This window comes from Lygodium microphyllum, chromosome 16 (genome assembly GCF_053477565.2).
Source record: "Lygodium microphyllum isolate KBCC chromosome 16, Lygodium_microphyllum_v1.1.10, whole genome shotgun sequence".
Lineage (NCBI taxonomy): Eukaryota > Viridiplantae > Streptophyta > Polypodiopsida > Schizaeales > Lygodiaceae > Lygodium > Lygodium microphyllum.
The window spans coordinates 77,223,994-77,238,467 of record NC_141150.1 but is presented as its reverse complement, the minus strand read 5'-3'; the positions used below and the strand labels follow the sequence as shown (position 1 = coordinate 77,238,467).

The window sequence follows — 14,474 nt, the reverse complement described above, 5'->3', positions numbered from 1 at the left end:
GGAACCATAACAATAAGTTAGGGAAGGGCAGAGCTGCCCAGTCGTCCTGCTTATCAACAACCAGAGGGCCAACATTAAATTGTTAAGAAGACTATTACTAAATCTCATCAGGGCCTTCATAGCTATACAAACGTCATGCTAAGAAGTTAATGCTATTGTGGTTACTGGCACAATGCAGAGAATCTTCCATTTTGGCAATTCATTTAAGTTCATGCGCGCAAGCAAACTTCCTCTGATAGCTATTTAGTTGGGTACATTTGCTCAATATTAGTTCTCTTAGCAGCCTTCAAATTGCACGCTTCAATTAAGCTTGAAATACATTTGTTATGACTTGTACTTGAAAGCTGTTGAAGATATAGGTTAAAGCAACCTTGCTAATCAAGCGGTTGTAGGTTTAGTTGTGATGTATGTGCCTGTGTGTGTGCATGCATGTATGTGTGTGTGTGAGAGAGAGAGAGAGAGATGGGTACTGCAACCTGGTTTGCTTTGGGTGGGAAACATAACAATACAGTTGCTGGTCCACGAACAGAAAAAGAGTCCCAAAAGTCAAATATACAACACACTGAGAATACAGAGAAGATAAGTTGCTGCTATCATTTTTTGAAGATAATTACATTAGCTGTCACGTTTTATTGCCCCACTTCTTCACTTCAAGAGTAACAAAAAGGAATGTGGAGTTATCAGGTGTGTCTGCATGTGTGGTTTGAGTAGAATGGCCTAGCTCCAATCTTTTACACAACACTTGTTCTTCCGAGACAGAAGAGCTCTTCTGTCAATCATATGACTAATTCTTCATAAAGACTATATCACAGCCCAAAATAAGATGCCCCTCCAGTAAGATTACATGTGGAAGGAAAGCAAATGTAATACGACCTCTGAAATTTTTACGGCCAGAGCATAAGCAGCCGTGGTAACCAATCAGGTTCTGAATGTGTAAGTTGTGAAGAGAACAAACAACCAGCTTCTACACAGGGACACCTGCACCAAAAACACAAGAATCGCATTAAGTTGCATATGCTTCGATCTTTCTTCAGTCGCCAGCAAGTCTACTACAAAAATATGACTGCTAACCAAATATGCAGAATAGACAAAACCCGAAAAGTCAGATGTAGCTCTAAACCTATAATAAAATAAAAGCAAACACATAAAACAGTCTTAATTTTATATTGGAGGTTTCTTAGCATGAACTCCTATATTGGAACTTTATTACAATGGAGGAGATCAATTTTTATACTTCCGTAGAAGTACCAAACTTGAAGAGAATTTACCACATCCCTCTTAATATTGAACAATGCAAGGGGGAATGAACACCAAGGCACCATCAAGATAGGGAGTAACATAACATGGTAACCATGGCTGTGTCAAAGTCACTGTCCGATTAGAAAGAATACACTACACACACCATTTGGAGTAGAAAAACCAACCATTAAGCATATCAGTAAAGATCGTCTGGCAGGTCCTAGGAGCCCAAGTTGAGATACAATCCCAAGTGAATGCATGTCCTCAAATCTCACAATGGCACACTTGGGAGAAAATATTATCTTAACTAATGATGTTGTGTAGCAGGATGACGGTGCCTTCTTTTTCTTTCTGTTGCTTTTTGTAGGTGTCACCTTTATGTATCTCTAGGATCTTCAGGATGAGGTCACAGAAAATGTATAATCTGAAGGATGGATGGTCAAAGCTTGGTTCCTTGGGGTAGAGAATAGTGCAGAGGTCCACGATGTTTATTACATAAGCCATCCATGACACAAATGATACATATAGAAGGGAAAAGAGGAAGGGCATGTGACTGCGTTTCCCCATCTTCTTTTGTTGAAATGAAGCAAATAACTTGGTGCACGCAAGCTCCATACCCAACAAGAAGGTCATGCATAACAAAGCAAGTAATAGATCATAACCATAACTCCAGCCATGAATCCCTCATCTTATCTCTCAAAAACATACAATGCTCCTGGAGCTGAGATTGACAACCTGTATGAGATCCTTACCTGTATCAACCCCAAACAACCCCTCTTGTCCTTCCAAAGGTACAAATTCTTCCTCTTCATTATGCCACAAGTTCCTATATATTCTTCAGAAAATCTTTTATGACCTGATTCTGTAAAGTCTCTGAAAGAACCTCATCAAGATTTTTAGAAAAGGTATCACCTGTCAAGGAAGAAACATCTAAAACACAAATATCCTGGGTTCATCTAAATCCAAAACATTGAGACATTGTCTTGGTCTTTTGAAGTTCTATTCCTATTGTCATCCTCATCCTCTTCTACATCCTCCACAGGTCCCTAGTAGACATATCTAACCTTTTTTCACATCCAACCTTTTTTCCAGCACCTTTTTATCATACAAGGTGATTACATATTTGCCCTAATCCTGTATCACATCAACAATGCATAACAAGGTCTCCCCAAAATAAGTGGAAAAGCCCTCAGCATACAGGCATGAGATAACAGTTAACTCTACACACATGCCAAAAGCTTTTACCTTGAGATTCTGCATTATGATCGTCTGATGATATGCCAATCATATCCTGAAACCTGATAACCTGGCATATCCAACTCAAGCTTCTTTGTGCAAGCTTGAGTAATAATGCAGACTTATGCTCCTCCATCCATATATGCTTCTCCAATGCTGCTTCTTTCGTGTTAAGCCTCCACTACATGACAAATATCCACTAGACCTTCAATGTTGTTAACTCTTACAGTTCCCTCTTTGTCAAGCTTTACCAGATTCATGAGCCTTTTCCAATCTGTCTTCAACTTCACATGAAGCTCCATTAACTGACCATAGGTCACATCCACCTTCTGCCACATATACTTCCTTAAGCTGAGGTTTTATTAACCTTCTACCAAAGGCTGCTTGGTCCTCATTTCTTCTTCGAGGTCCCCACTTCATCTTCTTGCACTTAGTTTCCCTTCTTCTTCAATCCATTATTCTTCATCTTGCTTGCCCTTTCCTTTGCCTTTGACTCTCTTCACAAGCATGACACTTCCTCCATCCAATGAGATTGACAACATTCTTTCACTTATTTTTGCATTTCAAACCACTAGGGTCTGCTTTACGCTTAATTTCAACTAAGCGGTCATTGGCTCTATTCCTAAAATTCTTAGGCCAAGGATACATACCTCCACCCTTAGTCAATTCAAGCTAATGTAGTTAGAATTATTCTCTCTGAAGTGTAAACACACTTACATGTGTGAACATGCTTCTTTTTGTTTTTCTCTGCACACGCGCACACGTGTGCGTGTGTGACATCATGTGAGCATAGTGCATTTAATAAAGGTCAAGATAGTTGAACTATCTCTTGGCCCATACAAACAAGGCCATGTACTTTGTATTTTGTATGTTATTTTCCCCTTATTTGTCAAGAAACCCTCTCTAGTGTTCTCTCTTTGTCTCCCTTCTAGTGTTCATCTCTCCTGATTTCCAACATATGTTATCAAAGTAGGTTCAGCCCTGCATGGATATTCCTCTTCGCCTCATCTTTACCTCATCAATCTCATCAAGAAAGAGATTAGTCACCAATAGTCTAGCCGCAGTCATCACATCAAAGGGAGGTGCATCACCAGCAGTTTGCCTATCGCTCCAACTCACCACCATCAACAACCACCTCACTCCAGCAACAAACATCAGCTTGTCACAATTCACAGCTTTTTGTCCATGTCTTGCTAATCCTCATCACACGCCATCTAGCTTGCCAATAGACACACTAACACATCTAATCTGTTGAAACCCTTTTGGTGGGATCCTTGTCACATCATGCCCAACTTGCCTCCGCTGTCACCATCAAGTCCACCAAGTTGTCATCAACTAGATTATCGTTTTACAAGCCGTAGCCTATGTTTTCTATCTCATCATCACCTCTCCATCTCTCTCCTCAAAATGTCTCTTCCTCTCTCCTCATAAATTTGTCTTCTCTCTGGAAAGTCTTCTCACTCTTAAAAGGCTAGAACTAAGGTCTTAAAACCTTAGTCAAAATTTTAAATTTTCTCTTAGCAGCCACTAGTTCACATGTTTCTCTTCCTCTTCTTCTCTGTTTATCTTTCCCATTTTACTTAGCTACCTATGAATTCGTCACAACACAACAAAAAAAAATTGTATCCTTTCTAATTAATTGATATAATCAATCATCTACTGAATTTGTTTCTTTTGTAACTAATAGATATGTAGAAAAGTGCATTAGAGCTTGCCATTGATAAGTAGTCACAAGTTATCATGGACCCACACAGTGGGTTTAAAAGAAAAATAATATATACTTCCACCTATATGGTCCAATTGAACGTCTATGACTAGAGCTCACATACATCGGGATTAGACTCGTACATAGAAAGGTTTAATGCATTGAGATATAGGCTAGATCTGCCAAAGTAGACAGTTATAATAAGCAAGATGACATGCTCATGAAAAGTTTGTACAATATGCATATGCAAGCTCAAAGTTTAGAATACACATATCTTTGCATAGAAGACTAATGTGAGGATTTCAATACTATTCTATATACTCAAAAAGAGCTTTAATATGCTATCCATATATGGGGGATGACTATAAATCACCACTCAAGTTGAATTCAAGTTTCTAAATTTTAGAAGGTTCCTAAATTTTAGGAGCCTCAAATCGGTCTAAAAATGCTAATCTTGAAAAATAGGGATGATAATCCAAAAATCATAAGTTTGTATTCTAACAATACTTACTAAATTTGGTTGATTCTACTCTTGACAAATCTCAATCCAAAAAGAAAGGCCATAGAGAAGAGACAAGTGGCAAGACACTTGTCACATAAGCTTTTAAGTATCCCACCACTTGTCACACTTTCTGATACATGGCTTGATACTTCTCTTCTGCTTCTCCACTTTCTCTTTTTGCACTAAGTCTCTTCTTCTCCTATAAAAAGAGATCATTTTTTCTCATTCTAGATCAGTCTTCTTTGTTATAAACTCATGTACATAGCTAAAGATACCTCAAGTTGGTCCCAACCATCTCCATCATCATCCTTCACTTGTTCATCATTAGATCTCTTAATTTTCCTCTTCTAAGTCCTCCTACTAAGGTTTTACACTATAGCAAACCTGTAAATTCATTATTGCGCCTTCTTTTGGAGCTCTTCTTCCACGTCAAGACAAAAAGAAAGCCATATCAATATATTATTAATCATAGAAAGGCTGATTTTCCTTTTATTCTTACTCTCTATTTGTAAAGAAATTAGTAGTTTTCTTGCATAGTAAATGTATGCATGTGATGCATATGTGCATGTAAATCCTTTGCATGATCTTGTGAGAGTAAGAATTACTTATCCTCACACTCAAGTTGATTGTAACTAGGCTCATCATAAGGAACTTTGTCTCCATTTTTTATATGTGTCCATATCTTTTATGTGTCCATGGCTGTCATTTCTAAATAAGTGTCATATTCAACTTCAAGTATTCCTTCTTTTTGTTTTCTTGAATTTTTACGTTTCAAAAATAAGAGCAATTGCAAACATACTCCATTGTTCAATGTGTTTACAAACTTCAAATCAATAATGGGCAACTTTGAGCTTATTCACACCCTAGTGGATTCCCCCTATGCCAATCATATTGACAAACAGATTCAATGCTCATTCATCCAACCCCTTTAGATGTGGAAAATTTAGAAAATTCTGATAGTAAGGACAAGAATAGCCTAACTGTTATTGAGCTTTGGAAGTGTAATTGATCCAAAAAGCCCAAGAAACTATGATCGGTGCTTAAAACTAACCATATGATATTTGGACCCGAGTATCTAGTATTCAATGTTTGATCCTAAATACATGCAATTCATTAGTTGGAGCCAAAGGCCTAGAATCATGGGCTCAAAAATTGGTCTTCAACCACAAGACAATTTAAATACAAAGGAAAACTTTCAATTGCATTTTCTGCATATCATATGCATGTGCACGGGATGTGCTTGATATTTATGTTTGTGTATCATTTTGACAAATGGACATAGGCAGAACTTTTCTTGCTCATTTAAGTTGATTTCTGAAAAAACTCACTTTGTTTATCAGCTATTTTGTTCAGTCCCAACAAAACCCATTTTTGAAAGTTCAGGAACTAAACATTCCGGAGTCAGGAACTGACAAAAGAGCCTAAATTCCAGGATCCTAGATATGCAATCATTGACATCATTTCATGCCTTCTTTTATGGAAAATTTCACTATTTTGTTTGTATAGTATGAGCCCTTTTTCAGCATTCTAGTGGGAAGGACTATATTGGAAAAGGTAAAGCAAACCAGCCTAAATGGATGGATTACATGGGCAACAAAAAGGTGTCTAAAACAAGAACTCAGTCACAGGTAATGTGTTTATAAGAGCATAATTAACCTATATTAGCTAGTGAACAAGGATTTTTTCTAAGTTAACTTATGTGTTACACATGTTTTCATCAGATCTTGAGTGCTCCTAAGTTCCCTAGGCATGATTTGCAACCAACAATGGCATACAATGACCCTAATGGCATGTACATTGACTTCAATGCATGCTGAATTGTATGATACCAGAGACCATAACAAATGTGATACATATGCAAATAATACCCAGAGTCATTCCTGTTGAGATCTAGTATCCATCTCCATATCTGGATACCTACTGTGTTCAGCATTATCCACCTTTCGTGCCATTTAGGGTACCATCACAAGTGTACATACTTCATTCATCATTCAGTATTTGCATGCTCGAGATTCCATTCCAGGCCATTCATTCATCTTTGTCGTCTTTGCATTCTCTCTCTCCCCCATGCTATTCATCTTTCTTTGCACCTTTGTTTCTATCATGTTATCAGAGCACAGAGTCCATCCTAACAACTGAAGCTTCTGTGGAAGGTATCTACAAGCTAACTGTAGCAGTGTTGCTTTCCAGAACAGCATTTCTCACAACAATGGCATCAAAGCTCATCATGGTTGCTGGTGCAACAGCACTAAAGGATTCCCTGAGCATCATCAGCGATCTTCATCATGGCAAGGGCTGCATAAGGGTAGGTGCCTCCCCTCCAAATATTAGCCAAGAGAGAGCAAGCAAGAATCACACTGGCATTTTCTTATATGCAAATAGGATAGCTCACAAGTAGAATGAATAATGGAGCTTGATCACACTATGACCCTCCTCGTCCATGACCCTACCAAGGAGGAGGACCAACCCAATGCTGGAGTGGGCAAGAGCCTAGACTTATACAAACATCATGTGAACATAGGCATCCAAACTCCAAACAAGCAAAGCACCTAGCAAGACTTGAACACACACCTCATGATTATAAAACCAAGTACTGACCACTAGGCCATCACATTTGGCCCTTGGGACTGTTATTCAACTAATTCTTTACACTCATTGTTGTCCACCCCTCCCAAGTCCAAATGTGTATCAAAAGCATTGATGGGAAAACTGAAAGGATTCACCAAAGCCCAAAAGATATACTTGGTGCATATGTGAGTAAAAGGCAAACTAATTTGGAAAACTACTTACCTATAGTATAGTTTGCATATAATGGTGCCAAGCACTCTTCCACTAGATATAGTCTCTTTATGTTGATATATGGGTTTCACGCTTGAGCTCCTTTTGCAATGGGATGCAAACGGAGAAGATTCAAGCAAGACTTGAACACACACCTCATGATTATAAGCCCAAGTACTAACCACTAGGTCATCACATTTGGCCCTTGGGATTGTTATTCAGCTAATTCTTTACACTCATTGTTATCCACCCCTCCCAGGTCCAAATGTGTAACCATTGATGGGCAAACTAAAAGGATTCACCAAAGCCCAAAAGATATGCTTTGTGCATATGCAAGTAAAAGGCAAACTAATTTGGAAAACTACTTACCTATAGTATAGTTTGCATATAATGGTGCCAAGCACTCTTCCACTAGATATAGTCTCTTTATGTTAATATATGGGTTTCACGCTTGAGCTCCTTTTGCAATGGGATGCAAGCGGAGAAGATTCAAGCAATTAAAGATTTCTTAGAGGATATGTATAAATGTTGAAGCTGGCACAAAGCAACATTAGGAAGGTATGAGATAGAGCCACAGCTTATGCTGACCTACAGAGAAGACTTGTTGTGTTTGAGAAGTTGAGGAATCTAAGACCATGAAAATGGAACAATGTCCAAAGTTGTCTCTTGGGTATTGTGGTCCATTCACAATACTTAAAAAAATAGGTGAAGGGGCTTACAAGGTCCAACTTCCTGCCACAAGTAAGATACATTTAGTTTTTCATGCAAGTTAAAGAAAAAGTTGGGTGAAGCTGATAATTCGGTCTTACAAAATCATATAGTGAAGCTCTTTGATAAGCAATCCCTTTCACATGAACCTAAAAGAATTTTAAATGTTCATACTAGACAAAGCAATAATATTCTTTACCAAAAGCGTTTGGTAAAATGGAATGATTGTTTGCAAGAGAGTTCAATATGGAAATGTGTTAGCACCATTCAGAAAAGGTTTCACACTTTGTATTTAGACCTTTCTAGTTCTGTTTTCAAGGACATAAATAGATCTTAAGGGGAAGGAGGTGTCACATAAAGTAAAGTGTTAATTAATTAATGTGATTTTTATAGGAAACGTTTTAGGAAGCTATGGCCGTAACTATATTATCAAATATACGTGTACAAGATCCAAGGGGCATGACTAATAGCACACATTAGGGACATGTACAACCAAGGGTTTAGGCCATTTAAAATATGGGACTCTAGCCACTTAATAGGTGTGCTTGGCAGCTAGAGCCAAGTGAGTGATGTGGCAAGCATCCACACACTTGCTAAACTTTAATATACTTAATCACAAAATGTGGTCATGCCAAGGTTGGGAGGTGAAACGTGCAGCTCACACTCTTTTCTCTCTCTTCTTTCTCCTGTCCAACTGTAAAACCCTAATTTACAGATCAGACCAGCAAGCTGTTTATTGTCACTTATCACTAAGTCTCCTATGGCTAATTCACACTTGCCCTAAGCTTTAATATCTAGTCTCCATTTTGAGCCAGTAATGCAATGCAATCTCATTGGTACACTTGTGCATGTGTTTTGAGTTACATTCATGGAACTCATGCTTATGATTTACATTTCAATCAAGGACACACACTGCAGGGATACACCAATTCTAACCCGGACAAAGACCTGAACATGCAACATTCTCATGGAGGCTACACGTTTTCATTGGGCTCAGTCCCCCATTTCCTAGCCAAGTCGAAAGTAAGTTCATTACCATTTGACTTAAAAGTAGGTGGAACAGGGTGCCATTTGTCAAAAGAGGATGCAGCAATGGAAGCGTATATGAATGCTGAAATAGACTGCTGAACACAAGACAGAGAGAAAAGAAGAGCACTGCAAAAGAAGAGAACCAAGAAGAATGCTTGGGAAATGGAATCCATATGCCAAGACATGAGTTGCATACAATAGTGAGTCATTGGCTGCATGGGCACTGGCACTGGATCCTCTCTCCAATCAGGACCTCTAGGTGATGAATACTGATGACTGTGGAGGAGGAGTGCCTGATATAGGGCAAAATAATGCCAAAGAATATGACAGGTTGGCCACCAAATAAAATGCCTAAATAATCAGGAAAATATCTTAATGCCCTAGCCCACTGAATCACATGCACAGACTCAGCCATGAATTGACATATCTGCTAACATCATTTGCCTTGTTTTTGTAGTTTCACCTAACAACCATGCTAATCTACTTATAAAGCCAATCTTAGAGCATCTATGCGGAAAGATTGATTTCAATCCACACTCCCATTCAGCATCTACATGATGGGGACAGGGGATCTGATAGCTTTCCCTTCCATCAATCAGCAATGAGAGAGAAGGGCTTCTCCTTTTGGTACTTACAAAGATTTTGGTCATTGTATCTATTTCATCATGTATTTGCATCATATTCCCTTTGTATCAAGATGATCATTCTTGTAATAGGGTGCTTGGAGTATAAACAATTCCTTTGCAAGGGCATTGCTCAAGTGACACTTGTTGCATGAATGCGTCCCATTTCCTAGTACACCTTGCATCACCCCATGCATTCCATTGTGTTTACATGAACTAGCATGTTTGGAAGGGATGAAAACCTATGACAGTAGGCCCTTTCCAAATGAAAATCCTTGCATTGTGTAAGCATTCTCCCTTTTACCTCTTCAAAGAGTGATCAAATTGGATATGCATATGCAGCAATCACATTCACAACCTTGGCAGTTGTCCCCTCTTCTATGCGTCACTGAACCTTTGTCATCAACACCCTTGCCAAATGACTATTCTTTATGAGAGATCCTATTGTCCATTTCGCCTTATTAAAACCCAAGAAAAAATATCACAAGACCCATTACCTTGGGCTACCCAATAGAAGATATACATTGCCTCTACAAGCTTGGTAGGCCCTTGGACAATCCATTGTGACACCCTTAGTCCAATGCCTTGGTCTCTCTAGGGTAGGACCTTTTGGGTAAATGAGGGTGGAGTTGCACTCTCTCTTCCCTTGGGCACCTTTATGGGCCTGAGAAGGGGTGTTGAGCAAGTAAATTTAAAGTCTCAATTAAGAAAAAAATTATCATGTATTTCGGCCTAATTTAACTCCACAAAAAAGGCCCCAATACAAAAAGGGGTAAATTTCTGGGCAACAAGACAAATTACCAGAATCCCCTATATAAGGACACGTTGTGGGCAGGCATCACCTTTCTTCAGCCATCAGCCATCTCACCTCTCCCTATTGTCCAAGACCTCATCAAGAGCTGCTGCCCACCACTTGGAGGTGCCACCCTACTGTCGGGAGGTGCTGCCCTGCTGTGCCAACTGCCACACTTATCTGCAGAGGCTGCCACCCTGCCAGATCGCTGAAGCTGCTGCCCAGCCTGGAGGACCTGTCACCAGCAACCTCAGCCTGTCACCTGCTGCCCAGCCATGGCATCTTCATTTAGAGCATCTGCTGCCTGCTTTTTCTTCTATGCAGGCTGTCTTTACAGCTGTCAAGAGGCATTAAGCTGACAACATCATCATCTTCATCTGCTGCCATCAATTGGCTGCATTTCAGCCAGCATATCTGTGTTTTGCTGCCCGAAAGTCTACACCGGCCTCCTGCTGCCCAGAAAACTGCATTTCACTCCCTCCAATGCTGGCCCACATCATCATCATTCCCCAAGGACTGCTGCTGCATTTTGGGATCCATCTCAAGTACAACACACTCTCAGAGCTGTTCTCAGTGCCTCTGACAAGAGTCTCAGTTCACATCTGCCCTGGTCTTTATTGCAGCACACTGACACAGGTTTGACTCGGTTTGAGTTAGTAAATCAAATGTTTTGAGGTTCTAAACTAGAATAAAAATTTACTAGGAGAGTTGAGGAGTTTCCGTTTCATATTCTCAAAGCTAAAAGACTGACCTTGGCAATAAACTTTTCGCTACATCTGTCAAAAACTTGAAGACCCAACACACCCAAGAGGTGTTTAGCACTAGTGGTATGCCTCATGAGTGAATGATGGGATCATCCCTCTCTTGCCAAAGGCCCATCCATTGTTGATTTGAATAAAGGCAGTAATGGGAGCTAGATTATGAATAGTCTTTGAAATAAATGTGGTGATGGTACGGTTGGATATACAGAAAGCATATGAGCATGTCCATTCTATCACAGCTTATGCAAGCTATAGGTTTCAGGCCTCTTATGTCTAGCATTGTTTGGACTATTAGTAGCAATGGGACAGCCCAAGCCTCACATAAAGCTACAACTAGAATCATCAAACCCATTATCTGTGCTCAGAGAGGAATGTCCACTCAGTCCTTGTTGTTTACTGTTTTCACTCAACATTCCTTTATTAGATAATTGACAACAGGGAGACAGTTGCAACCTTCCATTCAGTCCTTGTTGTTTAGTGTTTTCACTCGATGTTCCTTTATTGGATAATTAACAGCAGGGAGATTGTGGGGGTTGCAACTATCTCCTATGCAACAATTAAAGGGGCAGGATGCAATTGATGATTCTGCATGCCCAGAAGGATTATGTCGACAGACTCACCATGCTGCTCATCACCTGCCTACCTGGCTGCCGCAAATACTTAAACGTCTTACAAGTTACAATGAAAACATCACAATCATCTCCAACCATCATCTGTCAGTTCTATCCTGAATCTGGAATTCAGCTTAAAGAAGAGCTGACTAGAATCTTAGCAAACAACAGGCCTTGTGAAAGGGCTAGCAGGTTCTTGCCACAAGGTAAGACTAGTTTACTCTGATCAATCAAACCAGGAGTTTGAGCTTTATATTTAGATACCAGAGTGAGATTGCCTTGCTGCAACGCTGAATTCTCCTGATGCATTTGCTGTGGGTTCCCCAGCAGCAGTTAAACCAAACAAAGAGGTTCCAAATCCTCCAAATCCCAAGCCAAGTGGGTTCAAACTGTCAGCTCCTGTTGGTCTCCATGTGGAATCACCATAGCCTGTGCTGACATAGATATCTCCATGAGAAGAGTCATAATATGTACCTGACACCCCTGATCTAAAGCTGCCTAAAGAGTTTCCGTGACCAGAGGCATGACCAGTGCCTCGGCCAATGTATCCAGGGCTACCTGTGCTATAGGCATCTCTACTTCTGTAACCAGAGCTGGTACCAGCATATGCAGGATTGCTGTTAGTTTGAGCAGAAACCCATGCCCCAGCTCCACCATAGCTACTTGAACCAATCCCTTCATTTGTGGTATAACCTGTCAAGCTGGCACCTCCGCTGCTCAAACTTCTCCCAGGCAAACCATGCACATTGACAGATATACTACTTTCATATCTGCCAGCTAAAGCTCCATGGCCAATAACTCCACTTGAATCACCTCCATAAAATCCCCCATCAAAAATCTCATTACCCCTGTAAACACCAGCATTCAATGGTCCATTGAAAGGCACATTCAGAGTGGCACCATATTGCCCACTACTGCCATATCCAACTGCTCTATAAGGTGAAAAGCCTCCCCTACTTCCTGAGATAGAACCATGCCTTGGATCTAACCTTGGCCCATATGAACCCACTGGGCTCGAAGTGAAACTTTGTCCATATAAACCTCCATATAAGTTTGTCCTGCCACCACCGGTTATCATTCCATATGCATTTGCTCTTGTAGGGGCTGGAGACTGTTCTTTAGGAATGGCTCGCTTCACTTCCACCAATTTGTCATTCAGCTCGTGAAACGCTTTGTAAAGAGCTTTGTCCACTGCATCTTCAGAATCATAAGTGATGAAACCAAATCCACGAGGTCTCTGCGTACCATGATCATACATCACCACCACATCTGTGATAGTACCAAACTGCCCAAAGTACTTCCTAAAATCATCCTCTGTGACAGTAGATGGTAGACCGCCTACAAATATCTTTTTGGTCCGCGCAATGCTTCCAGGGCCAATATGGATCCTATTTGTATTTGGCTGTTCATCCCTTGGCACAGCCTTCTTGGCCTCCACCTGAAAAAGAGAAATAATTGTATTGCATCACATCATAATTTGAACATCCCATTGAAATGCAAGAACCGAAGAAGAATTTGCTTACCATTCTTCCATCAATGCTGTGCTTCTCTTGGACAACCCTGTCGGCAACCGACGGATCAGCAAACACAATGAATCCGAAGCCGCGGGCCCTTCCAGTGGCTCTGTCTTTCATGATCACCGCCTCCACCACGTCACCAAAGGCCTTGAAGTAATTCTTAAGCTTCTCCTCGGTGGTCTCCCACGAAATGCCACCGATGAAGAGCTTGCCTTGATCCGCCTCCATCGTCTCAAGATTGGCAGATCCGTGGTTTCTTGGCCGGATCAAGGCAATGCCAAAGGGAAGGTGAGGCAGGGATGCGAGGGAGAGGGGAAATGAGAGGGTCTGAGAGTCTGAGAAGCTATTTATCCGGGAGAGACTCTCTCTCTCTGTGTCTCTCTGTGTCTTACCCCCTCTCTCTCTCTCTCTCGTGTCTGTGCCTGTGTGTCAAGCTTAGGCCTTTTTAACTAACCATTCTCCGGAAACAGGACAAAAAGGGGAAAGCGAAAGTGCAATTCTTGCCGAGCTCTCGCGTGAGAAGAGCGAGCAAGAGGGTAGGAATGGGGAAGGGAGAAGACAGAAGACAGAAGAGAGAAGAGAGAGACAGAGACGCAGAGAGAGAGAGAGAGAGAGAGGAGATCAGAAGGAAAGGCCGGGGGCCGGAGAGAGAGGAGGTGGAGGTGGTGGCTCGCAGCCTCCCTCATTCTCTCTCTCCACCCATCGGATATTGCATGGGGGGGGGGACGGAGGCTTCTTTTTCAAGCCTTACGCAAATTTCATCCCCTTAGTTTAATCCCTCCATCCGTTAATCACCTTAGTTTATTTCATGATTTAATCCATCCATCCATCCATCCGCTAATCACCTTAGTTTATTTCATGATTTAATCCATCCATCTGTTAATCCATGATTTAATCTGCTAATCACCTTAGTTTATTTCATGATTTAATCCATCCATCTGTTAATCACCTTGGTTTATTTCATCTCTCTCT

The 14,474-nt window shown here is 40.7% G+C and overlaps 1 protein-coding gene across 1 annotated transcript; it reads right to left on the bottom strand.

Moving 5' to 3' along the window:
- Positions 1-569: 569 nt before the first annotated feature.
- On the bottom strand, positions 570-14,223 carry LOC148023002 (heterogeneous nuclear ribonucleoprotein 1-like). The gene is made up of 3 exons (XM_087695974.1): positions 13,509-14,223; positions 12,250-13,423; positions 570-978 (listed from the first exon to the last, which is right to left on the bottom strand). Exons 1-3 carry the CDS (start codon positions 13,728-13,730, stop codon positions 965-967), a joined length of 1,410 nt encoding a protein of 469 aa, XP_087552100.1. The 5' UTR covers positions 13,731-14,223; the 3' UTR covers positions 570-964.
- Positions 14,224-14,474: the final 251 nt, after the last annotated feature.

What these genes read in the sequence shown, in the direction of transcription:
- LOC148023002 (XM_087695974.1), bottom strand. Translation starts at nt 13,730, where the DNA reads ATGGAGGCGGATCAAGGCAAGCTCTTCATCGGTGGCATTTCGTGGGAG. An exon ending in ACAGCATTGATGGAAGAATG is followed by an intron (nt 13,424 to 13,508) that starts GTAAGCAAATTC and finishes TCTCTTTTTCAG; the next exon opens with GTGGAGGCCAAGAAGGCTGT.